The sequence below is a fragment of the Balaenoptera borealis genome (assembly GCF_965194805.1).
Source record: "Balaenoptera borealis genome assembly, chromosome: 18".
Taxonomy (NCBI): Eukaryota; Metazoa; Chordata; class Mammalia; order Artiodactyla; family Balaenopteridae; genus Balaenoptera; species Balaenoptera borealis.
The window spans coordinates 40,884,159-40,912,142 of record NC_138877.1 but is presented as its reverse complement, the minus strand read 5'-3'; the positions used below and the strand labels follow the sequence as shown (position 1 = coordinate 40,912,142).

Sequence of the window (27,984 nt, the reverse complement as noted above, 5' to 3'; positions counted from 1 at the left end):
TTAAAAACTAATTCCTTTAAACTTTCAGCTAATTAATTTTTACAGTAAGGTAAGGGAAAATCACTTCATTTATTCATTTATTCCCTTCACAAACTTCAGGAACCTCTTTTATCTTTTACTTTAAAATTCCTGGAGGCTGTTATTATGCTTCTCTTTATTGTAATGGCCTGGTTTCAGATCACTAGTAAACAAATCTGGACATGTTCATTGATAGTTTTCCTGACTATATGTAAGTCACTGATTATTACTTAAAGAATTATACATTTTGGCCACCTAAATATAAAATTATAAGCAATGATATTATATATCCTCACCAAATACTATATTATGCAGTGTTTAAATTCAGTTATTTGACATAGCAAGTTTTGGGATTAAAAATAAACTCTTTTTTGGTCTGCCTTAGCATATTAATAACTAAAACCAGAACTTATAATTACTGCCTGCATATCTTCCTACAAAATAAAATGAAATGTTACAATGATTAGAAGTTAAGGAGTTTAATGTTTTTGATGTGACCTTGTTATAGAAAACCTGCACTGGAATTTTAAATGGTTGCAATATAATGACAGAGAAGCAAAGTTAAGACGGAAAATTTAGAGCACACATCAAGGGTAATTTTAATAACTGTGTTTGTTTGACAAAAGAGATTGAAGTGCCTAATCTATCTTCTGAAAGTACTATTCAAGATCCTATACTATATGTCTATTAAATATGGGCTTTAGATATTTTTAATTCATATTATACTTGAGAGTAGCTTGATTCCTCTTTTCTGAGGACTAATTCATAAACAACTGTTTTACAGCAGATATCTAAAATATTGTGCATATAGACACCAGTATTGTACCCTTAAAAATCTGTTAAGGGGGTAGGTGTCATGTTAAGTGTTTGTCTCAGAATACAGATTTTTAAAAGAATACAAATAGATTTTTATAACACCATGATATTAAAGTAATAAAATGGGTTGATTCCAAAAAGAAATTATGAACAATTCCTGTAATTTAATTGAAAGCTATGGTCTTGACCTCCACATCGTATTTATCATGGCTGAGAAAGATCTGCATGTGCTTCTTTATATTTGATTCCTTTTGATTCTCATTCATGCAGTTGGAGTTGCTACAGTAACCAAATTTTTGAAAGCCCAGAGTTGGTTACTTCTCTGATTTTACATGCTGAACTTGTGTTACTATTTACATATGGTAGCTAATTAATTGTCCTGGCTATTCTGATCATGATCTGAATGTGGGAGAGCTGGAGAGCCATAAAGTACATACATGATTTTTCCCATATTTTCTTGTTAACTTCTAAATTTCACTGCAAAATGTAATGACAAACTTAAGAAAGATTTTCTCTTTTAGTGACCTTAAACCAAGGTGCTGATTTCTCAGTATGGAATAGTGTATATTCAACAGTTCTCTTTTTTCTGAATATATTATTCCTTAAACAGTAATGTCTAGGGGATTCTCCATCAGTTTTCCTTTCTCTTTGATGTGAAGAAAGATGCTAAAGACTCTGAAGCATCATACCTTCTCTACTCATTCAGGAGTTTTGGAAGAGGGCATTGAAGTATGGCCAATTTTATTTTCTGATGGAAACTCCTGCAGGCCAGGAACTAGGTCAAAAACTGCTGACCTTCTTCTCAGAGCAATCTTTTCTGGCGATCAGATAGGAAAGGCTTTTGATGGACGTTCTGTGAGCTTGGAGTCCAGCAAGTGGAAGTCAACACTGAGGTATTTGGTGTGTGAACGTAAATAAAAATATTTCACAGCAAAATTCCCAAGAGAATATATCTAGTCCTCTTTAATCATCTGAAGTTTTAAAACTAAAGTTCTAGAGAGAAGCTTTCGGAGAGTCAGGTGCTTTGAAAGTTGACATGTTTTTGAAATGTTTGCATTTTAGGAGAAATTTGAACTACAATTTGAGACAGAGACTAGCATTATCTTTCTATTTTATCAAATGTTATAATCCACAAATGTTAGTTTTGTGCAAATGTACATTATTTAGGGTAGCTATTTAGGCCAAAAAGTATTAATAAATGGAAGGAATAAAGCCAAGGAAAATTTAGTCTGAATATGAAAAATTAATAATGCTAAAAATTATTGGTTGTATAATTGCTTCCCAGAAGATGTGGCAAAATCTCTACTCCTAGGGTCACTTAAGGCTGACTTGACCAAGATGCTTAGACTGTGGGCTAGGCCAGCTAATAAGTTTTGCCTCTCCCCAATTCACAAACACTATTCACTGCCTATAGCATATCACAGTTATAAATTTAGTAAGTACAGAGAAGGCAAAACCCTTCATAATCCTTGGAGGAATTGTGTGGTTGCTATGATTACAACATCTTCTCTGGTTATGAAACTAATGGGAAGAGGCACAAATTGCAGACATTTGACAAGGGGAAACAGTTTCATTTTCTATTATTCTTCCTTATTAACTACTGATTCCCTCTCCCTTCTCACATTAACCATCATTGACAGTCCCTAGAAATTAAAGTGTTTATGAGGTCCTAGTCTTCTAGGTACTGTCAGTGGTACTTTCTAGAGTCAACAGGTCCCCACCTTAAATAATAGCTCTGCCTGTGGGTGGGTGACCTGCCGAAAGTGACTTACTCCACTTGGAGTTCAGTGTCTCTCTTTTGAACTTACCCTCAGATGAGCTGCAAGAGCCTTGGGCTCTGTGGATAAATTAGGAAGGAAGAAAGAGATTTAGCTGTTCGGAGGAGGCTGGAGTCAGCGGGTGCTAAGCCAGGTGTTCTATCGCTGAAGAGTTTTAAACTTGGAAACAGCAGCATAGCAGACCTCCTGAATAATTCATCACTGCCCTCTACTCTTTCGAGGCCATACTCTTATTTATGAACATAGATTATACTGTTATCGATTGCAGTCCTCATGGAGACATTTCATTAACTGGGAGGTTTGTCTGTTTGCATATGCTTTGTTTCCCTGAGAGTTTCCTTGTATTTGAACATAAATTTACAGCCGAAGTAAAATTATGGAAAATTGCCTAACAATTCTGGCTCATTCTGCAAATCAGGAAGGGGATTGGGAGTGGTTTCCACCAGACACCCAGACTGTTAAATCATTTTATCCCATTAATTGTACTGTGATCTGAAAGAGGGATGAAAAACACCCAAGAAGAGTATTCATCCCAAGAATCTCTTTATTTATGTCATTTACTACTGTTGTTCCATTTAGATTATCTGAAATTTCAAATACATTTTTCCACGGTACTTGTATTTCAGAGATGCTTAAAATATGAAAGTGACTAGGAAAATTGCTTGACTTCTCCACAAACTAGCTCCTAACCACATTAATTCAAAGGATATAAGAATTCAATTGTACTCAGCGCTGCATGAATATTCAGATGGAATCTAGATTTTGACTCTGTAGAACAAATTGTTCTCTTAGGTGCCTATGAACAGAAGTATCCTTTCTTTTTTTTTTTAATTAATTATTAATTTATTTATCTTTGGCTGTGTTGGGTCTCGTTTCTGTGTGAGGGCTTTCTCTAGTTGCGGCAAGCGGGGTCCACTCTTCATCGCGGTGCGCGGGCCTCTCACTATCGCGGCCTCTCTTGTTGCGGAGCACAGGCTCCGGACGCGCAGGCTCAGTAGTTGTGGCTCACGGGCCCAGTTGCTCCACGGCATGTGAGATCTTCCCAGACCAGGGCTCGAACCCGTGTCCCCTGCATTGGCAGGCGGATTCTCAACCACTGCACCACCAAGGAAGCCCCAGAAGTATCCTTTCTTAAAGAGGGATGCTTGAATGATGCTAATGGCTCATGATACCTTAGTAACTGGCTAATTTATATCTGATAAAACACAGTGGTGTAGAGAGTATTACAGACTGACTGTTCACTTGAATCACGGTATTTAAAACATAAACCCTAAGATAAGAACAGCATTAGATGACGTAAGATTGAATTTTTAATCAAACAGAAATATGAATGCTCTTTCTCTATCACAGAAAAGAAGACACATGAAACTTTTGGAGTATTTGTTTTTGTTGCATTTTTTTGCTGTTATGGATGATTTGGTTGTTTGAAATCTACAAGGCTGAAGAGAAATGAGTCACAAAAACTCAGAGGAGTCAGGATTTCCCAGATGGCAGTGATGCTCATCTGAAGACGCTCTTCAGAATGTCTCTGAGCTGGAGTACTTTGACAATGGAGGAAACAGGAAAGAAGTTCATATTAGAAATTGATTCGTTTACAGAGTTACAAGGAAGCCCTTAAAGTTCTAACACCTGTGCTAAAAATAATTTTTTAAAAAAGGAAAAATAAGCAGGCAAAGGCTCCTTTCTTACAAAAAGAATATATTTTGGTTGCATAGTTTAGCTATTTCTTTATTACAGTATTGGTTTTCTTTGCACTAAATGCTACATTATTTTCAATGTCAGGTTTACCTATTTATTTATTTTTTATGAATGGACTTGTTTCTAAGAGTCACCTACTGAATGAGCTCTCTAAGAAGATATGTTGCCATTTGTTAGGCAAAAAATTATTCACCACCTGCCCTTTCAGTCATTTCCCCAGTTATCTTAATGGTTTTAAATGAAAATGTTTCAATAAATTGAAAATCTAAAGTAGTATTTTATTAAAAAAAATTTTTACTCTCATTTTCCAGGGCCTAGTCTGGTTTCTCTGGCATCCATTATTTCCTCCTTGAGTTCCAAGAACTCACCCTATTGCTTTTCATTTTGTAAGCTTCATTTGATTTCAGGATGTGTTGTAAAGGACCAAGTATGTCCGTAGTGGGCCAGATGTGACATTCTGCACTGGCTTCAAGGCAAGTCATGCCATTCCTGTATTAAAACACTTCAGTTGTAAACACTTTCCTTTAGAATAAATTCTAAACTCCTTGCCATGATTTATACAACTCTACATATGGTGCCCCACTCTTATCCTTTGCCCAAGGCTGTCCCGGTTTAGCAAAAAGTCCCATGTCTCAGGCAACCAGGACAGTTGATCACTCTACATAGCAACCTTCTTTTCTTACATCCTCCCATTCAAATCACTTCTGCCATTCTGGCAATTTCCAGGTGTATGATCTTGAAGAAATCATCTTATTTTGCTGATCTTCAATTTCTTCATTTTTAGGATAGAAATGATAATAGCATATCTATTCATGGTCCTTTTACAGAAGAAAGACAGTGTCACTGGGTCTATCTTATTGCCCAGGAATAGAGTGAAACCATTTCTCTTGTGGAGTATGATGCTATTTTGTACAACAGGGAGACTATTATTTCCTCTCACTGATAGGAAATAAGCTGAATTAGTGTAATTTCAACATGACAGCTTCTGTATCTTTTGCCTAAGTCATCTATTTAGTGTTCCATTGATTATATAGATATGGTAAAAACACCATAGAAGACAAGCCCCACTTACAAAATATCATAAAGGGTAAAGCTGTGACAAAAACTATTTATTTTTTATCTGTGCATTGGAGTCTTTCATGCTTTGGGATAAAAGGCACTGAAGAAGAAAGTCGACTTTTCTAATTCCTGCTGTCAGTTTGTGAGCTACATAAACATTCAAGCCAAGGATATATGGAAATAAATAGACATTTTGTTCTCTTAGTTTTTACTGTATGAAACAAAATAAAGCAGATATTTTTACTTTCTTTGGACCTAAAATAAGCACTAACACCTATGCCCTTGTAACTTTGCTCTCAGGAACATTAAAAGATCTAGTGATACGAATTAAGTCAATTATAAGAATGTGTATATGATGTACTATAGAAAGACTTTGTAAATATTGTTATTTTGACAAAAACAAAAACTAAGATTCTGACATTCAGTTACCTTTGTAAGAAGTTTACTTTTAAAATTGCTCCATTTCATTTGGCGTCTAAACTCACTACAGAAGCTTTATGATTTTATGCTTTTAACTAATGTCAACCCCCAGGTTGCAGTGAGAGTTGTCTGATTTCCCTACCAGAGCCCAGACTGAGAGAATTATGCTGTCAATAAAGAAGTGATGATGCCCATTAAGGTCTCAAATTCAAGTTTCAAAAATCTCTATCTGCTTATACAAGCGTTTTAAGGTTGTATTCTACTAAAGGGCCTTCTGATGACCAGAGAAATATCTTTAATAAATATAAAAGCTAAAAATTGACCACATTCATAATACTCTCACTATTTTATTATCTCACTTGGCATGTTTTATTTCCTATTCAGTTCCTGCTCAATAAAAGAAATTATTTGGAGCTCTAGGCACTTACCTCTGCATGATTTTGCATGGGTTTGAGAGTCAGTAGAGTTTACCCGTAGCACAGGCCAGAGCTATAGTAATAGAGGTGCATCTCAGAGACGTTTAGAAAACTGAACATTTTGTAAGCTGCTGGGGAAAATAGAAATAATTATTCTTAAACTCGCCATTGATATAATTTACATCAATCCATTCAAATCATATTATTTGAATACTTAGTGTATGTATGTCTTAAAGGCATGAATATTTCAAAAATGAATAAAAGAAAACGCAGCTGTCAAGAAATTTGTAGCTTAATAAAGGATATTTTTGAATTACATAAATTCCAAGAGTGAAAAGTGGCCAGGTGAGATATATGCAAAGTTTTGGGGCAAGGATGAATATCATGATCAGAGATAAGATGGAGTGAAGACATATTAAGACTCAGAAAGGAGTGTGTTTCTTCATTCATTCAACCAGTTAATATTTATTTAATATATGTCAGGCATTGATGTAGGCACCAAGGATATGGGAGATAACACAAAAGGTAAGCAATTTATTTTATAAAGCAAAGAAGGAAATAAGCAAAGAAAAAATAATATCAGCTAATGTTACATACTCTGAAGAAATGTGTTAGAGAGTGATAGGCAAGGGAAATTTATTACAGAGGCTAGTCTCCTTAAAGATATGATATTTGAGCTGAGGATTGAAGGGTGAAATTGAGGAGCCATATGAAAATCAGGGAGATGAACGTTCCAGGCAAGAAGGAGACCTAAAAGGCTCTGAAGTAGGCTTAGGTTTGCCAGCTATGTTAGTATTTGAGTGGGTTTTAAAGTATGGATAGAATTTAGACACCTAAGTAAAAGCCAGATGAGACTGCTATTGCTTTTTTATTCCCACAAAACAGCTTCCTTTTGTTGGTTATTTCAGAGTGAGTCCAATGTCTTACTCCTCTCTGTACAGTTCTTAGTGTTCTGGAGACTTCCTTTAGGGCATCTAGCTTCTGTCAACAGTGAGTAATTCCTCAACAAATATAGAGGGAGAAAGGAGACTGCCCTGGGACTTAAAGAGATGACTTAAAAATAAAATCACCTAATGGAACACATCATGCACCTAGCATATGTTCCATTGTTATAAAAAATACAAGAATATTTTTTTTCATACATTAGGTAATTCCTGCTTAAAATTATGATCCCATTTCAACATAAATAAATTTTGTTTTCTACATTTGTTTCCCATTTGGAAATCTCCCCATGCTTATGTAATGCTCTAGCCTCTGATGCAGTAATATCAAGTAATCACTAAACCAAAGCCTGATAACAGGTTTTAAAATATTAGAAAAGCCTGAAGCATTGAACTATCTCTGAAAAACCTGAATGATTTAGAAATGATACTGGAATTACTTGAGCCTGCTGACCTACTGCATTCAGTTCCAGACAGAGTTTTAGTTTGCTTCTGAAAAATAACTGATATGAGTTTTAAAAAGCAAGTTAGTGAGAAACTGTGAAATATCTGATAAGCTGGGATGGGATGCCAAAATACAAAATTGAAAGTCGTATGTACAGAAAGTATAACCCCTTTGACAAAAGACATCCATTAAGTGAATGCAATGAAAATTAGGTACAAAGAAACCATTATAAGATAGAAAACATTTCTTAATACAGCATAAGTTACCAAAACAAGACAGTATCTCTTGTATATTCTAAACTAGCAGTAGATTATTTCATACATTTACTTTTTATGTCTTATATGAGGAGTTTGTTTAATTTTATTCTCTTCTTCTTTACATTTCTTTTAATTCAATGCACCAATTCTTTTTAAATTAGTTCTATAAACCAGTATATGCCTTGAGTAAGATGCCAAAGTACACGTGTGTATTCATTGTGTGTCCTTGTAATTCTAAGGTCACAACAAGGGCAAATGACACTGACATTGCTTTTGTCATTCATACAAAATGATTTTCTCTGGCGATTCAGTTATTTCAGGGTGAACTAAATTTTTCATCAGTGCCTATTATACTGTAAATATATTTTTCAGCAAATGGTAAATCCAGTAACTGCAAATAAAAGCATCATAGAAAAAGAAACTGGGTAAGCAAAGCAAGCAGATATTTAAGGATTTTTTTCCCAAAAAAACTGACTTAATTGTATGAATTTATCAACACATATGGAAAGCCCTAAATGTGTAAGTCATTTCAAAGTATACGAGGATAAAAATGACACAGTTTTATAGGTGGAAAACTCACAAATTTACAAACAGAAAATATGTTTAAACAAGTTGTTAAGTGTGTTGTGAGAAATGCCATAAAATATTTAAAAAATACATTGTGTAAGGGACAACTGATTCTGTTAGAGAAGAAAGTTGAAAAGAGGAGCTTGGACTGGGGCGCAGGGTCATGCAGGTACCCGAGGATAAACAGAGTAAGGGGAGAGGGCAGGGTGGCCATGATGCCAGAAATGAAAAAGAGCCCTCAGGGCAGTTCCAGGGGCCAGTGATTAGGGCTAGTTGGGGAAGTATCTGGAATGCAGTTGAAGTCGGATGTTGGCTGATGTCATCCACTTACAAAGAAAGAGAAATAATTATGTATGCATTTAGAAAGAAGACATCACTTTCTTGAGACTTGTGCCTCTGTCCTCTAATTAGCAACTCATATTTATTTTTCCTAGGTATTTGAAATGTGCAGCTTTCTCATCTTCCCCTTGCTCATTTCTTAAGTATCATTTTGAAAGAGGTTCCCCCAAATAAAGTAAGTTTTAAAGTAGCATTAATGATGATTCCTTCTTCACAGCGACTGATGGAAGGCTTTGTTACTTTTTTCCCTTAGTGTGAAAAAAAAGCCTCTGTTCTTGTTTCAAGAATGTGAAGACAAGACAACATGCCTTTGAACAGAGCTGATATTCTTTTCTTTCCAAAAGGGCATCAATCTTTGTGAGGCAGCAGACATTTTGTTGAGATGATTAGGTCTGTCATGTCTAAGGGGATTTAATTTAATCAGAGACAGAAATATTCTGCTATCTACCCAAAGAGATGCTGATTTCAACTGATTCACTGTTGTTGTTGCAAAACTGAAGAAATGGTTAGAGATTCGGTTTAGAAAAACATATATTGTTCATAATTCTTTCTTCATCAATAAGGTAAAATCAGAAGTCTAGCAATGTTATGTTTTTTACTCTGAAAAGTACAGAGAGGCCTTAGGCACAAGTGGATGTCTGGAAACGGTAGATTTCATAAATTGTGTCAGGCATGGAGGGCTGCCAAAGTCTAATTCATTAGTTCACTGCTTGGCAGAGTTCCACTTCCTATCACCAGGAAAACATACAAGTTTCTTCTGGGGATATGGAATGTTCTCCCTTCCAAAAGGCAGCTTGTGCTTTTATTTAACGTAAAACATGGAATTCTTAAAACAAATATAGCACAAAAAGGTCTTTAGTTATAAGAAGATGAAATTTGGGGAAATTTGTTAAAGATTACAATTTCATATAATTGGGGATGAGTGTTTTTAGGAAATGAAAAAGTATCTTTAAGAATCTTTTCATCTTGCAACAAAATAATTTTCTTTTTAGGCACAATTATGATACAGGAACTCTGAGTGCATCCAGGCCATGGTGCCTTGCAAATGGTACCAGAATTGAGTGGAGATGTTGCCTGCAGCTCTACTGTGGTTGTTACCTCCTGAGGACTTTATAAGACCTTAAAAGCATAAAATCCCTAAGCTTAATGATATTTTTCTCCTTCTGATTATTATTTGCCTCGGTTTTGATCGATTGATCAAAAATGATGAATTTTTTTTATTCCTATAAGTATTGAGCAAAAAGCTTTCTCAGCTTCTAGAAAAGAAATATTCCTCATTGTTAGTTGCTGTATGAAATGAAGTTCTTGGATCAGATGAGGTCTTCTAGTTCTAAGAGTATAGGATTTTAGAATGCAGTGCTTCCCCTTAGATTTCCTACCCAAGCTGGAATCATGCCCATATTTTTCAAGCAAATCATCAAAGCAGTTGCAGCTGCTGGTTTACCAGTAGAACCTGACCCTGTTCCCCTGGGCATTGCTCAGACACATACACCCACACCCAGCAACTCATAAAAATAAATGTCAAGGGAGGGTAGAAAATAAGGTCTTGTTCCTTCACTAGATTCAATATTAACATCCCTAAAGAAGAACAAAATGCTATTTTTCTTTTTTTTTTTTTTTTTTTTGGTTACCTGCTATATGTAAAGTATTGTATTCAGCTGCAGCTGGGGACTATAAAAGTGAAAAAAAAAAAAATTGCCTTACTTACCAGAAGTCTGTCTCTAGTAGCAGAAAAAAACACAACAATAAATGACCCTATTTCAAGATAGTACAGAGATAAAACCCATAAATGAGATAAAGACAAGGAGCTCTAGATGGGCAATACTTCTTTTCTAGAAGCTGGGAAAGCTTTTTGCTCTTGGTATTCGTGGAAGGAATAGTTTTGAATAGAGTGGCCAAAGACATCCTCAAAAAAGGATGACGCTTTCAGTGTACTTTGAAAAAGATGAGGACCTTTCTGGATTAAATAGGTAAGGGCACAGGACAAGACAGTGTAAGGCAGAAGTCATACATGGTGAATGTTGAATTCAGTTTTTCTGTAAATTCATCTCTATTTATTCAGTGGACAGTGGGGATCCATTGAAGGTCTTGGGAAGGGGAGAGTGACAGTGAAAATTGGTGAGATAAGAAGATTAATCTGATTATAGCAAATAAATTGGATTAAAGGGATTAGTTTCTAACTCTGTTTGCAAATAGTTATGCAGTGGAAAGATACAGTCTTCCCAGAGTTCTGTTAGGTGAGTGAACAGCACGGTATGCCTGTGGTTACAAAGAGCAAGTACAGTACAGGCACATCTCATTTCATTGCACTTCACTTTACTGTGCTTGGCAGGTACTGAATTTTTCACAAGTTGAAGGTTTGTGGTAACCCTGCATAGAGCAAGTCTATAGGGACCATTTTTCCAACAGCATTTGTTCACCTCATGTCTCTGTGTCACATTTGGATAATTCTCATAATATTTCAAACTTTTCCATTATTGTTATATTTGTTATGTGATCTATGATTAGTGATCTTTGATGTTATTACTGTAATTGTTTTTGGGTGCCATAAACTGTGCATGTGTAAGACACAATATTGAAATTAGGCCAATTAATAATCCTACAGTGGCCTCTAAATTTTCAAGTGAAAGGAAGAGTCACACATTTCTCACTTTGAATCAAAAGCCAGAAATGATTAAGCTTAGTAAGGAAGGCATGTCTAGAGCCAAGACAGGCTGACAGCTAGGCCTCTTATGCCAAACAGTTAGCCATGCTGTGAATGCAAAGGAAAAAGTCTTGAAGGAAATTAAAAGTGCTACTTCAGTAAACTATGAATGGTAAGAAAGTGAAACAACTTTATTACTGATATGGAGAAAATTTTAGTGGTCCGGATAGAAGATTAAACCAGCCACAATATTCCCTTAAGCCAAAGTCCAATCCAGAGCAAGGTCCTAACTCTTTTCAATTCTGTGAAGGCTGAGAGAGGAGGGGAAGCTGCAGAAGAAAAGTTTGAAGCTAGCAGAGGTTGGTTCATGAGGTTGAAGGAAAGAAGCCATCTCTACAACATAAAAGAGCAAGATGAAGCAGCAAATGCTGATGTAGAAGCTGCAGCAAGTTATCCAGGAGACCTAGATAAGATAATTCATAAAGGTAGCTACACTAAATAATAGATTTTCAATGTATTGTTGAGATGACAACAAAGGATTTGGAATATTACATAAACTTAGTTAAGAAAGCAAAGCAAGGTTTGAGAGGATTTACTCCAATTTTGAAAGAAGCTCTCATGTAGGTAAAATGCTATCTAACAGCATCGCATACTGTAGAGAAATCTTTCGGGAATGGAAGAGTCAATCGACATGGCTAACGTCACTGTTGTCTTATTCTAAGAAATTGCCACGGCCACCCCAGCCTTCAGCAACCATCACCCTGATCAGTCAGCAACCATCGATATCCAGGCAAAAGCCTCTACCAAAAAAAGATTACGACTCGCTAAAGGCTCAGCTGATGATTAGCATTTTTTAGCATAAAGTATTTTTAAATTGAAGTACGTACATTTCTTAGACATAATGCTATTGCACACTTAATAGACTACAGTATGGTGTAAACATAGCTTTTATATGCACTATGAAACCAAAAAAATTAGTGTGACTCACTTTATTGCACTATTTCCTTTATTGTGGCAGTCTGGAACTGAACCTGCAACACCTCCGAGGTTTACCTATACAAGTTACTCTGTTTTCTAGTGTTTGATTGTTGTTGTAAATCAAAAACAAGTCTGTATTACAGTTGACCCATAAACAAACACTGGGGTTAGGAGTGCAGACCCCACAGGCATTTGAAAATCTGTGTATAACTTTGCAGTTGGCCCTCTGTATCTGCAGTTCTGCATCTGGGGACTCAACCCACCATGGATCATGTAGTAGTGTAGTACATATTTATTAAAAAAACTCCACATATAAGTGGACCCTTGAACTTCAAACCCATATTATTCAAGGGTCATCTGTAATTGTAAATGGTTCTCTGTTTCCAAACTACTGTTCTCATTCCTCAATATAATTATGGGCACTTATTTTTGGTGTATTGTGCTGAAGAATAACATGACTTAAATTACACTTATTGATTTAGCAAAACCAAGGGGATGGTTAGGGGAGCAACATGGGGCCATTGAAAAGAATATGAAACCAATGATTATATTTCTGATTAACATTTGTTCAAAGTATCTTAGTTATGCATCCTTTATCCTTGCTAATGCAGTCAAAACAGGCTTAAAAAATGTAACACTCTCTATTAGTTATTATTTTTTTTCTGACTTGTTATAGAAAGCTATGCCTTGGATTTTTTTTTTTTTTTGATTAAAACTGAAATTATGTTTACCATAAATGTGGGCTGAAAATATTCCAGCCTATATATTACCCTTGTAAAACTTTGATTTACAGAATTTTGAATTCAGAAGTGACTGTCAGATACCTCTGTCACTAAGAAGCTCTGTAACCTTGAATCTTAATTTCCTCCTCTGTAAAATGGGGATAAAAATACTATCTAGGGTGTTTGTAAAGATTAAATACTCCAATTTGTGTGAAAGTGTTCAACTAAAAACAAAGTTTTTAAAACTCAAACACTACACAAGTGCATTTTTATTCCTAATGCCATTACCTAGTTTCCATGTTATTAATCTTAGATTTTTTTTATAGAAAATAAAAGCTTTTAAAGTAGTTTTTATTCATGGAAGTAGAAATTGCAATTTCTTTGCAATTTTGTAGGGTAACTAGTAAACATAAAAAAAATCAAATGGCCATTAGTATTTACAGTTTGATTTTCATGGCCATTAGTATTTACAGTCTAATTTTCCCTTTAATGTTACTTTGTTTGGTATGAAAGAATATGCTTTGTTCAGTTTTGTTTCTTTCCTTTCTTGTAAAAATAATGATGATGATAATCATAATAGCAAAATTTATCAGGTCCTAATGGCATGCTGGGCATTAAGTTTAAAATAAGATATCTTATTGAATTCTCATTACACCTGTAAAGTGGGCACTATTGTTGTACACATTTCATAAATAAAGTGAGACTTAGAAGCATTGAAAATAATGTGTCTGGTATCACAGGACTAGGGAGTGAGGCAGAATTCCAGCTCAGACAGTCAGCAACAGGAATTCATATCCTTGCTAGTTTATGCTTGCTGTCGTCACACTGATAGGTAGGTTTCCAAGGATCTCATACCCTAGAAGGTCAGGTCTCTGTCTTAAGACTTTCCCACATAATTATTCACCTTAATATTTCTTCAAAAGACTTGACCACATTGTTAGCTCAAAGTTGGTCAATAAATATAGTTGAAGGCTCTTTGGTGCCATAGAGTAGATTAGGGTAGGGACTCGGGTGTTCAAATTTGAGCACAAACCAGAGGGTGAAAACCTTAAATTTTGCCTTATCCTAGTTGTAGCCCATAGTAGGTGCTCAATAAAAATGTGTGGAGTTTTTTTTGAACGACTCCATTCTCGATTAGAACTGACAAGGTCCTGCAATAGTTCTACATCATAGAAATCAAAAACTTAATATAATACATTTTTTAAAGATCAAAAGAACTTGGCTATTTATTATATTCATCCTTGGACAGTTTTCAGTGACTGTATTATTGCAATTTAACCTGTAGATGCAAACCTTTAAGAACATGAAAGCTTCAGGCCTTGGTCAATTTTTCTCAGGCTTTTAATGGTAAATAAAAATATCTTTATGACAAGTGTAAAGAAAAGTAGAGAAGGACTTCAAAGGACATGGAAGCAAAATATGACTGAAGCAAGAAATGCTAAGTTTTAAATGCAAATGAATATGTTGATTGATTCAGAAAAGTGGTACTTTTAAAGAGCATGTTGGCTTCTTTTGCCTTAATCTTTTCATTTAGAATTAAAAATCACACAGGCATTCTAACCAAACGCTGGTAATTGCATATAACAAGGAACAACATAATTACTTTTTTTTCTTTTTTTTTTCTTTCCTGTGTCTCATTGCACATGTGCGTGCTGCTATTACCTAGGAGAGGAACGAGTGTATATCAGCTGTAAAAATTCAAAGAATATAGGAAATTCCTATAATTGGTCCCTAACTGTCTGGGGAGAGCTGCTTCACACAAAGAAATGGTCTTGAACAAATCTTATTCCTATTCGGTAGTATGTTTCCTTCAAATCACAAATGGGAGGAAAAATACAAATTCCAATTAGTGTAATTTTGTAGGAAAAAAAAAAAGACATGGAAGGTATTCTTTAACATCCTAGATATGCTTATAAATTCTCAAAGCTACTGAGACTTAGTGACTTCTGAGGACTTAAAGTATGTTAAAAAGATAGACCCGCATTTAAATGCTGATCTCAAATTTTCACTGGGGACCACTAAAAAGCTTTTCAGAAGAAAAGACCAGGATCATCAGAACATGAAATCATTATAGCAGCAGACTTTCTAAGTCGGCTTTATATTATACTTTTGAAAAGGACACTTGTTTAAGGACATGATAGTTTTAGCCTGCATGTAATGCGTACTCACTTACTGGGTGGGGGGATGGAGGAGGTTGGCAGGGAAGGATGGAATGCTTTGCCTGGGAGGTCACAGACCAAGACACAGGAGAACTGGCCCAGATCCGAGCTATTTCTTAACAGTTCATCTGTGAAGGCATTCTTCTAATTCCTAATGAGGGAAGAAAAATGAACAGTGGACAGTCTTGGCTTATAAATGTGCCCCTGAAATATAAGGACATGATTTTGACTATTGAAAAGGTAGTCATGGTGGAATAGTTCCCAAATGTGCTCACCTTCTTTCAGAATCACTTGATCTCAGTTGTTATTCCTTTTGATTAAAAAACAAAACAAAACAAAAAACTGGATGTGGCTCTCTCTTCAAGCTTATTAACACAGCTGTGCACATTAGCCAACGAGGTCACTTTAAAGTAAAGCAAGCATCTCCCCACCCCCACCCCTAGGAACAGAGCAGACTGTGAGCTGGATGTGATCAAAGAGCATGTCACTGCTATCCTAGTAGATCCACAGCACACTTTTATATTTGTAATGTGGACTTTTTCTCACTCTTTCCTCTTGCCAAACTCCCACCTCAGCTCTTAAAAAAAAATACCATAAGTAGATTTGAATAATTGCAAAGATAAAGCCATTTTATTTTTCCAAAAATTCAATTTCTAATTCAAAAAATGAAGGTCTGAGAGAAAGTTTAAGCATCCTATTTTCAGCCGCTGAAAATAAGGAATTGAATAAAAAAGAATGTTAAGTCTAAAAACAATGGTATAAGAAGCCATTTCAGATGAGCTTTAATACTTGCAGAACAGACAATACGCTGTAGGCAAGAGGAGGGGAGCAGAGAAATGGTCCGTTAGAGCCTCTTTCCTACATTGTTTATCTACTTTGTATGTATAAAAATGCTCCCATTTGCCTCCGGGCACCTATATAGCAAAATTCAGAACCATGAAAGAATAACTAAACGTAAAAAAGTAAACCAAAATCACAATTGTTCCTGGCCAAACTGGAATCTCACTTCCTATCAGAAAAGACAGAGGAGAAAGAAAAAAAAAAAAAAAGCTTCACTATTTACGTTATGAAAATGTTTAGAAAAAAGTCTGCACTTAAGTGGAAGTTTGTTTTGACTGAAGTAGGCTTTTCTGGCAGAGTACTTTTAATAAAAGAGAAAGAACTTGCTAGTTACTCACTGCATTGAAAGCATTTCAGAATTGGAACCCTTTCATAAGTTCTTAATGTAACCACTGCCGCTTCTAAATGTGAACTGTCTCAAAGATTCCTGGAAGGATCTATTTTGGATAGGGTCATTTGCTGGTTTCCGATGTTTCATGCATATTTTTTTTAAATTTAGTGAGCAGATGATGTTTCGAGGTTTCCATTGACATAAATAATGGCAGAAAGCCTGAATCAAGATGTCTATCAGAGCAAACCAAGGAAAATGATTCTGTTTTTTTTTGTTTGTTTGTTTGGTTTGGTTTTTTTTTTTAAGAATTTGACCTCAAAATTACACCAAGAAATTTCAATTGGAGGAAAGAATATATGGCATGTGTGATATTCTCCATTGCATAAATCATCATATATCCACATATTAGTATATGCATCTTACGTATGCTTAGTTTTGTAACATCTTAATTATAAAGTAAGTTATCATGAACATATAGCTTCATTACATAGAATCTTAGGAAAAGCCTCATTAAATACAGGGATTTCTGCTGTTATTCAGTATCAAATATAACAGAGAGACTGTTTAGCATGAACTTCCTGGAAACATTTGAAGACACTTCAATGTCATTTTATGTTGACTGAGATGGAACGTGGACTATTTCCTCAACTTCCTGCCTAAAGCACTGAGCAAAAAGACACCTATTAAATCTGAAGATTAAAGGCAAGCCAGCTTTATAGCAGACAAAATTAATTCTTAAACTTATTGCCTTGCAAGTTAAAAGCAAAAGACTTTCTGATTATAGATATTAAGACCCTATAATGTCATCCTTCAAAAGCACATGTTAATACAAAATCCTTATAAAATATGATTTGGTGTCATTTTATAGACAGATATATGGTCTCTTCTGAAGTTTGAGGAATGTCATTGAAGTGACTTTCTAAATACCTTAGGAAGACTTTTCATTCATTATACTAGTATATTTTATATCCTGTAAAAATAGTACAGTAATGGGGCTTCCCTGGTGGCGCAGTGGTTGAGAATCTGCCTGCCAATGCAGGGGACACGGGTTCAAGCCCTGGTCTGGGAAGATACCACATGCCGCGGAGCAACTGGACCCGTGAGCCACAACTACTGAGCTTGCGCGTCTGGAGCCTGTGCTCCGCAACAAGAGAGGCCGCGATAGTGAGAGGCCCGCGCACCGTGATGAAGAGTGGCCCCCTGCTTCCCGCAACTAGAGAAAGCCTTCGCACAGAAACGAACACCCAAACACAGACAAAAATAAATTAATTAATTAATTAAAAAAAAATAGTACAGTAACCATCAAGTAGTAATTTGACTTTGAGCTGGACTAGTTTGCATTAATGCTTCTCTTAGTCTTTATCCATAAAAGACTCCTGTTACTTATTCCTGCATTTGAAAAATTATGGGATGCACATCTCAATGTTTGAAACTTCAGAAGGTTTTCTTTGTATAGGCTACTCTTTTATACTATAAAGCCTACAGTATAAACTGTAATGTGAATGATAATAGGTTTATAGGGTAAGATATTCTTTCCTAGTAGGCATGAACAGTCTCTTCTTGTTATTGAGAAATCATATTTTGTCTTAATTAAGACTCGAGTTTCTGTGGTACTAAATGAGATGCCTAAAATCCCTCAACATTCCTATCATGTATGAAAAAGAAAGAACAAAAAAAAGTTGACAAGGTGAAAATAATTAATTCAGAACATTTGGAAGAGAACTAAGAATTTTAATAGAGAGGTACTTCATTTATAAGTATCTTGTTCATATCAAATCATGAGTTCTTGAATAATTCTATTTCTTTGGTGTTTGCTACTAATATTTAGACAGTTATTCAAAGAGAGCTTTGGACAGTCATCATGCAGTACTTGCTGCGGTGGATATTTTTTGACTATCATCATTGCATTGTACTATGGTGTGGAATAGATTTTCTCTTTAAAGCCAGTTAAGGAGGCTAATGAATATTTGATTTAACGGAACTTTAATTTTCCTGTTGTTTTAATGTCAAACACCAAAGAGGGTAGGGAATCTGAAAATCTATGAAAACCCTCATCTTTCAATTCAGTCTATGGATCTACTTGTGCAATAGAACAATTTATGTAATTTAGTATGTAGAGAAAACTTTTTTAGGAATTAAGGGGGTCAAAGTGACAGATGGGATTTAAATAACTGACAAATAGAGGATTTTAGTTGGAGAGAATGTGAGTGCTGAGACAGCATTTCCCATTTCATCCTATTTTTGTGTAAAGGAAATAGGTAGGGAAATGGAGACCATTTACATGTCCTCTTTGCATGTTTTTCTCCCGAATGCATACCACACTCACCTTCTATCAACAGCTTTAAAATGTAAGTGGAATGAATCATAAGGAGCATTGGATCTGCTATACAAAGTATTCTCTGGACACACTATTAGCATTCTTCTACAGTGAATGATAAAAGTCGTTCATACAGGGATTTAGGAGCCTTGACACTTTTACTCTCTTAATGTCAGTTTGGTATATAGCAAGTGTCTAATATTTTACACATGTAATTCGTGTACTTGTTCCCAGAACTATAGTTATTTCCTAGTATGAATATTTTATAAAATGTATGAATGTTTTGCTAATTAACTGAGGTGGTTCAAGATTAATTGACACTGGTTCTTTATTTGGACTGTATTTTCTTTATTTTAGTAATAACACCACCAATAATAAGATATTATATACAGCAAGGCTCTTCTTTTCTCATGATCACTATTAATTAGGATGAAAAACAAGGACAGAAAACAAGATCATTGTTCCTAAGAGACAGTTACTTACAAATTTTACAAAGTGGAAGCACCCTCTTTGTCCTTCATTTTAAAAACCTTTTTGTCCCCAAATCGTTCCCTAGCAAATAAGCCCACTGTCATAAGAGCAAATTAAAAATCTCTTTTGGAAATAGTGTGGCAAAACCAGGAATGGGAATTGTTGCTCTAAAGAGTTCTATTTGCATTTTCTCTTTACACATTTTTATGTTAGAAAACTTCTAAAATGTGCCCATTTGCCTTTCTTAGAGACTAAAGGGAGTTCCTCTGTGATAGCTACTATTGCCCTTCAGGGAGATATAGGATCTATTTCCTCAAGGGAAGAAACAGGAAGTGTGTTCCCTGGCAGTGTTCACTGCCCCAAAATATATAGGTGCATAATGCTTAGGACTCACCCAATTATCTGGATGGATGCATTGTTTCTTCAGTTTCCCTTTCATAGCCTACCTGAAGCATATAATTGCCATGATATCTTTAAATGGGTTTAAGTTGACTAGGACTTCAGTTGGAATGCCGCCACTGAGGAGGTGATGTGTCTATGATATATCTCACCCCTTTCATGACTTTCCCAGTGGTCTGTTGCTCTGTCTGACCAGCAGTGTCCCCTTCCTTCCCTTCTTGCTAGATCTGTTGTGACTTTCTTAAAGCTGTAATCCCAACAGAGAAGGGACATCTTCTCAGAGAGCTCTCTTACTTTTTTCGGTTCAAATACTACAGACGTATTTTGTGCTAGATGTATTTATATTAAATGTATTTATATTTTTAAATGTATTTATATTTTATTTTATAAACATCTGCATTATGAAGTCAGTGTGGCCAGAACCATTTTTTTAATAACTACGGGAAGGAACACTATGCAACCTCCCCAAACGTTGACCTAAACAAACTTAATCATGGGTTTCCTAATTTTAAGTCTTAGATTCATTAATAATAAATCCTATGTCTACCTCACAGGACTGTTCTGAAGTTCAGATGGGGACATTTATGGGAAAGTATAAAGAGCAGAACTGTGTAAAAATGAGTTATTAAAATAATTATAATCTAGTCCTTTTGTTGTCCATGATACTAATGATATAGTTGATGAAACAATTTTATTTTGATGCATTTAATGTGTATTTTCAGGAAAATAAGTCTAATTCTTCAATGTCTGTTTCCGCATTTCATTTACTGTCATAAAATTTATCAATATTTGTAAATTTTGCAAGGAATTTAATTTCAGAAACCAAACAAATATCCTAGTGTTTATCTGCATTTACTTTTTAAAATATTTAAATTTTATCTTTCCTTAATATCACTTTGCAATCTCAAAGCTTATGTTTTCAATGTTCATTAGGTAACATTTTCTTGAGTACACACTGCCAAACATTCTTAATTGCTAGGTGGAGAGTAGTGAATTTGTCTTTTACCTTCATTTTTCTTAAAAGTTCAAATATCAAGTATGAATGGGACCATTGAAACTGTAGTTGATTTAAAATCCACAAAACCAAAATGAAATATAAGCCATGATTGTTGAGATACTATTTTTTATATAGAATCAGTTGGAACCCTTTTTCTAGGTCTTTCTTTGATGCAATTTTATTTCCATATTGAATCAATGTAAGGATCTTCACTGAGGCAATTAATGTAGATAAATGGAACTATATAAAAGTTTATTAAAACATAAATTTACCAGACCATACAAAACTTTAACTGTTTGATTTTCTTGAAATGAACTGTACGAAAACAAGGGGATGAAATTGGATTAATTTTCCACATGCTGGAGTCAAATGAACATATTTTGATATTTACATGTATTTCCCCAGGCTTTCCCATCAGCAACCTTGTTTGTTCAATAGATGGTAACATAAAATATCAGTCACCAATACCATCACAATATTTTCTAACCCAAAGTTCACTTAGGTTGTCATCTAAAATTATTTCATAAAAAATATTAAATCCCATATTTATCAGTGGTGCAGAGGCAAGTCTTAACAGCCACTGAAAGTATTGGCACTTTGTAAATAAAGAGTTATTGATGCAGAATGGACTCCATATGATGCTGGCAGAAAATAAGGAACAATAAAGATGGTGCAATCACATTGTTGAGACTCAGGATCACAGTTACCCCACGTAATCCAAAACTGACACACCATTCTGCTTCCCCACCTTTCTTCTTCCCACTACTTAACTTTCATGCCTCTGCTTTCCAATTCTTTTTCTCTGTTTCCCACTCACTCATAACACTTAGCCCACCGTTCCTGTTGCATATGTGCTCTTGTTTCTCTTTAATTTTTGTCCATATTAAAGGGTCTATGGAATTTCAAACAAAATATATAAAGACCTTCTAACCCTCTTTCTTTAGGCCTCTCATGGCTTTTAATCATATATTTGTCTTGTTTCTCTGTTGTTAGGGATCTAGTTCCTTATCTTTTGTGCTGTCCCAACTTGTTCTTCAAAAGTAGCTTCCAACAAAACATAAAACATCAAAATAACAAATATTACATACAAATGTGGAAAAATGCAAAAGAAAGAAAATGTAGTGTCATAAAACTGAACTAGAAAAGAATGTATGCCCTGGAGGCCCATGCAGACAGCTTTTACTGCACACCAGACTTTAAGCTTTTCAGTAGCAAACACAGGAGAAATGTACTACCCACTATCCACAGTGTCCAGAGCATGCATTTCTCAAAATAACCTCTCTGATCCTAAGAGAAATATTTCTCCTGATGGTACAAACAAAAAGATCGATGGAGAAAGCACATTGGAATTAACTGGGAGCTTTTAAGAAACACCAGTTAAAGGCCCCACCCCAGATCAATTAAATCAGAATCTTTGTAGGTAAAAAAAACCCAAAACTATTATTTTTAAAAAGCACTGAAAGTGATTATAATGTTCTCTTAGGGTTGAGAAGACCTCACCTAGAGTAGAGAGGACTGGACCCTAGACTGGAAGCAGCTAAATACCAGATGTATGTGCTTGTCAGTATGATTCCCCTGGGTTTTCTGATTTCTAAATCAAAGAGTTTGACTTAGATACTTTAAAGGATATATCATTTTGCAATATTTTTCTCCTATTCTTCCAGTGGTGAACTTTTACCTCTAATAGCTCGCATGCTGCACAGTTTCCAGAAAAAGCTAAGATATACATGGATTGCCACCTGTGATCCTCGTAATTAATGGTCAGTTCCGGCAATGTGAGCCAGACACTTTGTGTGACTAAATTCTGGACCCCAGGAGGTACATTTAGTCTTTCAGACAATAATTGAATATAAGTGCTCTTGTCATAAATCACTAGCCATTGACATTAGCAAGCATGTTCTTTTATGATTTAACTCTTTCTTAAACCCCAAGAATATTATTGTTTTTTTAAAAAAATAAGGCCATGGGGAAAATAGCATTTCCAGTAGCAGAAGAGAAATCAGCTGATGGAATTACCTAATGAAGGGTGTATTTCAGATAAAGAAAAATATTCAACTCTGTCACAAAAATAACCTCCAAACACCAACAAAGACTACTCGAAAATAATTCAGTTGGCCTTAATTATTAACTGTTTATTACCTGTGACCAAATGTGAGAACTGTTTTAGAGTTAATGAAAGCATGATTACTTATTTCAAGGGTACATATCCAGAGTCAGATTGGGTACTGGAGAGCAGATGTCGTGCTATGTACAATCTGAGCCTATTACAGCGATTGCCTCCCCGCTGGATTGGGTAACCAGATGTACAAGTCATACACTTTGAGAAGCAAAACTGCTGATTGTCAGGATGGTTTTAATTTTAAAGTAATAGTCACATATTTGGGATATGTTCAAATCCTTGGTGATACTGGATATTAACAGCCACTACAGATTCAAGAAATTGCAGTCTACAAACAAGTTTCTATATAGTTGCATTTTTTTTTTTTTTTTTTCACAGAGAATTGGGAGAAAAGGAGATGAAGTTAGAGAATTTTATATGATCACTCTGCCAGTTTCATTGGTAACTTCTGTGCTGGAATCAAATGGGGAGTTTGCTCTGATTGCAATATCCAACTGTGCTGAATCTCTGAGCGATTAAGACTTGTTAATAGCGGTGAAGAGGCAAGAAAACTGCTTACAGATTTGAATGGCAACACTGAACAGTCAGAACAAAGCCAAATTGTTTTAATGGAGCAAATTTAATTCACACATAGTGTGACAGCTGATGTCAGAAGAAAGTCTCCTGTTAACGTTTCAGATGGTTATGTTATTACTTGGGTGATTTGATAGAATCCATCATGGCTTATGCAAAATAGGACATGGCAGATGTCGGGGCAGAAGAAGGCACACATGTGATAGCGCTGCCTTGAGTTTTGCCCTTGAAAACTGGGGGTGGGGTGGCGGGGGAGTCACATTTCCTTCCTGATACAGGTACCAATGCTTAGGATTCTCACTATTGGAGATCCATGTCCTCAATCAAACAGATATAAATACTGTTGATATTGTTTTGTACTATTTTACTTTAAACCACAACTGTTCCATTTTGTTCCCTGGGAGAATTTTGTATGATTTGATCAAAGTATTTAGTTACTCTGATTTGTACTAGCTATTTTCAATGATATATTAATAGATTACCATTAAGTTCAGTACTTTAGGTCAACAAGTGGCACAGACCATAAATAAAGCATGAACACATGAAAACCATCCTAACCATACTTTAAATATTTCATGCAATTTACATAACTTGCTTAAATAATGGATACCATGTACTGAGTGCCCATGATGTGCCTGCAATGTGCTAAACAGTCTAAATATACCAGATCATTTGGTCCTCACAACAACTCAATGAAGAGAGCATGTGTATTTCCACCGTTTTTTAGAGGAGGATACTAAGGCTCAATGAGACACAGTACTTTACTCAGAATCTCTCAAACAGTAAAGGTAGGCTCCAAGGCCACTTCATATAATAAAGAAATTCATGCATTTTCTATTGAGTTAAAATGGACTTCTTTCCGGTCTCTTTCTCTCTCTCTCTCATATAAAATTTCATTTTTTTTATGATATATGCATGACTACTGAAAATAAGACTGGAATTAGCTTCTTTATGGACATTCCTTTCAGCTTCAAAAATTTTTAGCAATCTTTGACATGGAATTGATCAGATTTTCTCTCCTTTTTAGGCATTTTTAAATTGTGCTTTTTAGTAAAAGTCAAGTAATCGATTATGGACAAAGAAAATCAAATAATCCTTGTGGCTGATGACACTTTTAGGCCAAGCAGATTTTGAGTAGCTGGAAGAGACCACCAGAGAAGAAAGAATTCCCTTTTATTCCTGTATATTAATAGCACATAAGTAGCTTTAGCAGAATCTGCAACAATAGCGCTACCTCTCACTATTGCAGACAGAGCTGAAAAAATGTAGATAGGTTAAATGTTCTAAAATGTATTATAAAATTACATGTCACAGCAGCTGAAAGCCAATTTGCATTACAACATAGCTCACTGTGCAAGAGTTGAATCATCTCTATTTTGGTAACCGTTCTTTATCACTAAAGATAATTCACGCTATATTTTCATTGTTATGATGGAGGCAAGAGGATCACCCCAAAGTTTTGACCTACAAAATTACACTTGAGAAAGCAGATTGAGGAAATAGTGATAGATATTCTGGTGCTTTCTTTGAGTTTGTGGTTGGAGATTTCAACGGACAAGATTTGATTTAAATAGATTACCAATCAGTCTTCTTCCTGACATTATTACCTGAATATGACTTGACTTACATGTATCAGTCACTGACTCTTCACAGACAATGATAAAATATTTACCAAGTAAAATGAATAAATGAGAAGTCCTTGCTACTTACATTGCTACACAATAATGTTACAGGGTAAATAGATATAAGTAATTGCCATCAGTCATTTTATAGAGCCTTCATAAACACATTGTATAAAATTTGGGGACAGAAAAAATGGAGCCACAGATATTTTACTGTTCTGCCCTATTATTATTATTATTACCTAATTTGTAAAATGTCAAATTAAGGTTCAAGTGATTGATTCAGATTGCAGTTTTAGTCTCTGCATCAAGAGATTAAACAGTGTTATCCATCTGAAACTACAGTGTTTATGTAGATAGTTTAGTTACCCTTCATTTCTAGCAGGTGCAATTAAGTATAGCATATTGAATTCTCAAAGCAGGTATTCAGTCACTCCTCCCAAGCTTCCTTACTTTAGCATTAGATGATGCAACAAACTCAAAGGACCAACCACAGGTTTAGACTCTGATGCCATATGGAACACAGGTACTCTTGAAGAGTCACAGGTGCTGCACTAAAGGGCTGATTCATTCTCTACCTTATCACTTATGCTTAGAGTTTAAGAATATTCAGCATGGTGGAGAGGAGGTAACTGCAGTTGAGGAAGCACCATCATAGACATATAAGGGAAGCCCTTTCTTGCTTTCTGGGAGCAGGAAACATGGATAGCATTGCTTCACTGCAATCAACATTACCAGCTCTCCAATTCTCCCACTGTCCAAGACAGTATTATAGGAGAGAAAAATGTGATGGGAAAACATGCCAACACCTCTCTCCAATTTGAAAATGTACTGTAATTTCTCCCAGTTGTGCTTTTTTAAATTGACTCCTGACAATTTTACTGCATACATTTGTAAATTCTCTTTGAGTATTCTCATTTACATCCTCCCCTCAGAATACTGCAGTTTGCAAATCACTAATTGTTCCTCTCTCCTAAACACTGCCCACTGGTGTTCTTGTTGTGAAATTAACTTGGTTGTGAAGTACTGGTGTTTGGTTAGATGTTCCACCTAATAATTTTAGAAAACCTTAAATTTTACGTGAATCAAAGAGAGACAGATTGAAAAAAAAGACAGGAAATGCCCCTTATAAACCAAGATGTGTAGAAAGAAAATGGAGGGAGATGTAGAAAATATAAATTGGGTACACACAAGCTGATATCTGAAGCCAGATTTCCGGTTTGCTCTGACTATGATACCCACAAGTGCTTCCATTCCCCCCAAGTCATAACACCATAAAACAGCAAATAAAATACAAACTAGAAAACATTATTACTTTATTCTAACAATTCACAATAGGTATTTTGATACTTCTGAAATTGTGCTGCATATTGCAATCAATGGCATCTTAAAATTAATTGATAACATATTTAATGGCACATGAAATCATAATACATTGTACAACTGATGGCATCTTAGAATCAATGAAATGCATCATTATTAACAATGATAATTAATAGTAATCTTCCCTACCCAGGAATGATTTTCATAAACCAATCCATATTATACAGTGGACTGAATATTTCTCATTCCTCACATGTCGTTGCTACTTCATAACTACAGTTTCTTTCCAGTTTTGATGGCAGAAAAATCAACCAACACAACATGATTTCTTTTTCTCTTTAAATAATCAGTTATTTGAAAGAGTTTTAAACATCAATTTGAAGGAAGACTTGAAGAGTTTAAATTGCCATCTCACCCATGCCAGATGCCACTTCTGCATTGTTTTAGAAGCTCCTGGAGTGTATTTATAGATGTCTTGTTTGCTCTCAAGCGAGTTGCTAAGTGTCTATATGCCGCTGTTTGGGAGTATTTTCAGATGTACTATAGCAGCAAGCCACCCTGTAATTCAGCCTTATATTCCTTAAGAATGTGCTTTTGAATTAAAACAAAAAAGAATGAAAAAAAAAACCCTTTAAATGAAGAAGCATGCATATGTTGTTAGAGCAAAACACAGCAAGAGAGAATTGGCTGTGGCACCACAATTTCAGTGGCTCTGATACTCCAGGGTCATCTTAATGCTGTGTGAGCAGCAGGGCTAGTGATTCCAGGTCCCCTTGGGGTGGCCATTTATATGAGCTGCGATGAATTAGTGTGCCAAAAGAAGGGCTTATTCTGGATTATTAAAACAGCTAATTCTGTGATAAAGGGTGATTTATATCATTTATTACAAGTTTGTGTTTTTATCTAAATGAAATGACTTATATCTAAGAACCTCAGGGAGTGTTTTGAATTTTAAATTCTCCTAAATCCTGATCTTTGCTATATTGAAAATGGGAAAAGAAGAGGATACCACCCTTAGAGCTTTTGATTTTTAAATTGCATATTTTTGTCAACATTGGCTTTCATAGTTATTTTGAAAACACTTGGAGGCTGTCTTAGAAGATTTTATTAAAAATAGTCACTTTTATAGAAGTTCAATTGCTCAACATGAAAATATAATTATAGGATATAAATATTTTAAAATCATCAAAGTGCTATTGATGCAAATTTTCAACAGGGCAAATTTTCAAGAGCAGAAGTCTCCCTCTCCTGCCTTAATAAATTACCATTTCTATACATCTTTCGAGAGACCTATTTGAGTATGAACATTCACAGGGGTCTTTAGATAGAATTTTTTTTCCATACTACCCTCACTGTGGACCTTTTAAAGGAACACATGAGACTTCGATGTATTCCTAAACTAAATTAGTCCCTGAAACAGTCACTCTTTCTAGCTTTTGATTAATTTATTGCATGAGTAGTCTAAACTTGACTATTAAGATATTTTCTTAACAATGTCTTTTTATAACCTTTCATTTCTAGATGAGCAAGAAGAGGTGATGCAGTCATTTAGATAAAACACAAACTGCCTGCCAGGGAACCTGGATTTGTTCCAATTCTCCTCTTAGGCAAATCTTTTATCTCCCTTTGATATAGACCAGTGTTCTATAGAGCACTAAACTAATGAAAAGACTTTGTCTTTTTCTGTAATGTTATGACATAGAATTTAAATTTGAAATTATAGAATTGTAGAGCT

General features: G+C 35.2%; 1 protein-coding gene across 8 annotated transcripts in view; it reads left to right on the top strand.

Annotated features, from left to right (window-relative positions):
* Positions 1-27,984, top strand: part of PCDH9 (protocadherin 9) — a 989,134-nt gene that overhangs the window by 64,726 nt on the left and 896,424 nt on the right. For 2 of the 8 annotated variants that reach the window (XM_082365926.1, XM_082365925.1), the window contains one exon: positions 23,110-26,876. The exons of 5 other annotated variants lie outside the window; for them this stretch is intronic. In XM_082365926.1, coding sequence (XP_082222052.1) covers positions 23,110-23,250 — 141 coding nt within the window. In that variant the 3' untranslated portion in view covers positions 23,251-26,876. Of the gene's footprint in view, positions 1-9,746; positions 16,816-23,109; positions 26,877-27,984 lie in introns of those variants that run through there. One more of the 8 variants, XM_082365928.1, reaches the window with a different exon arrangement.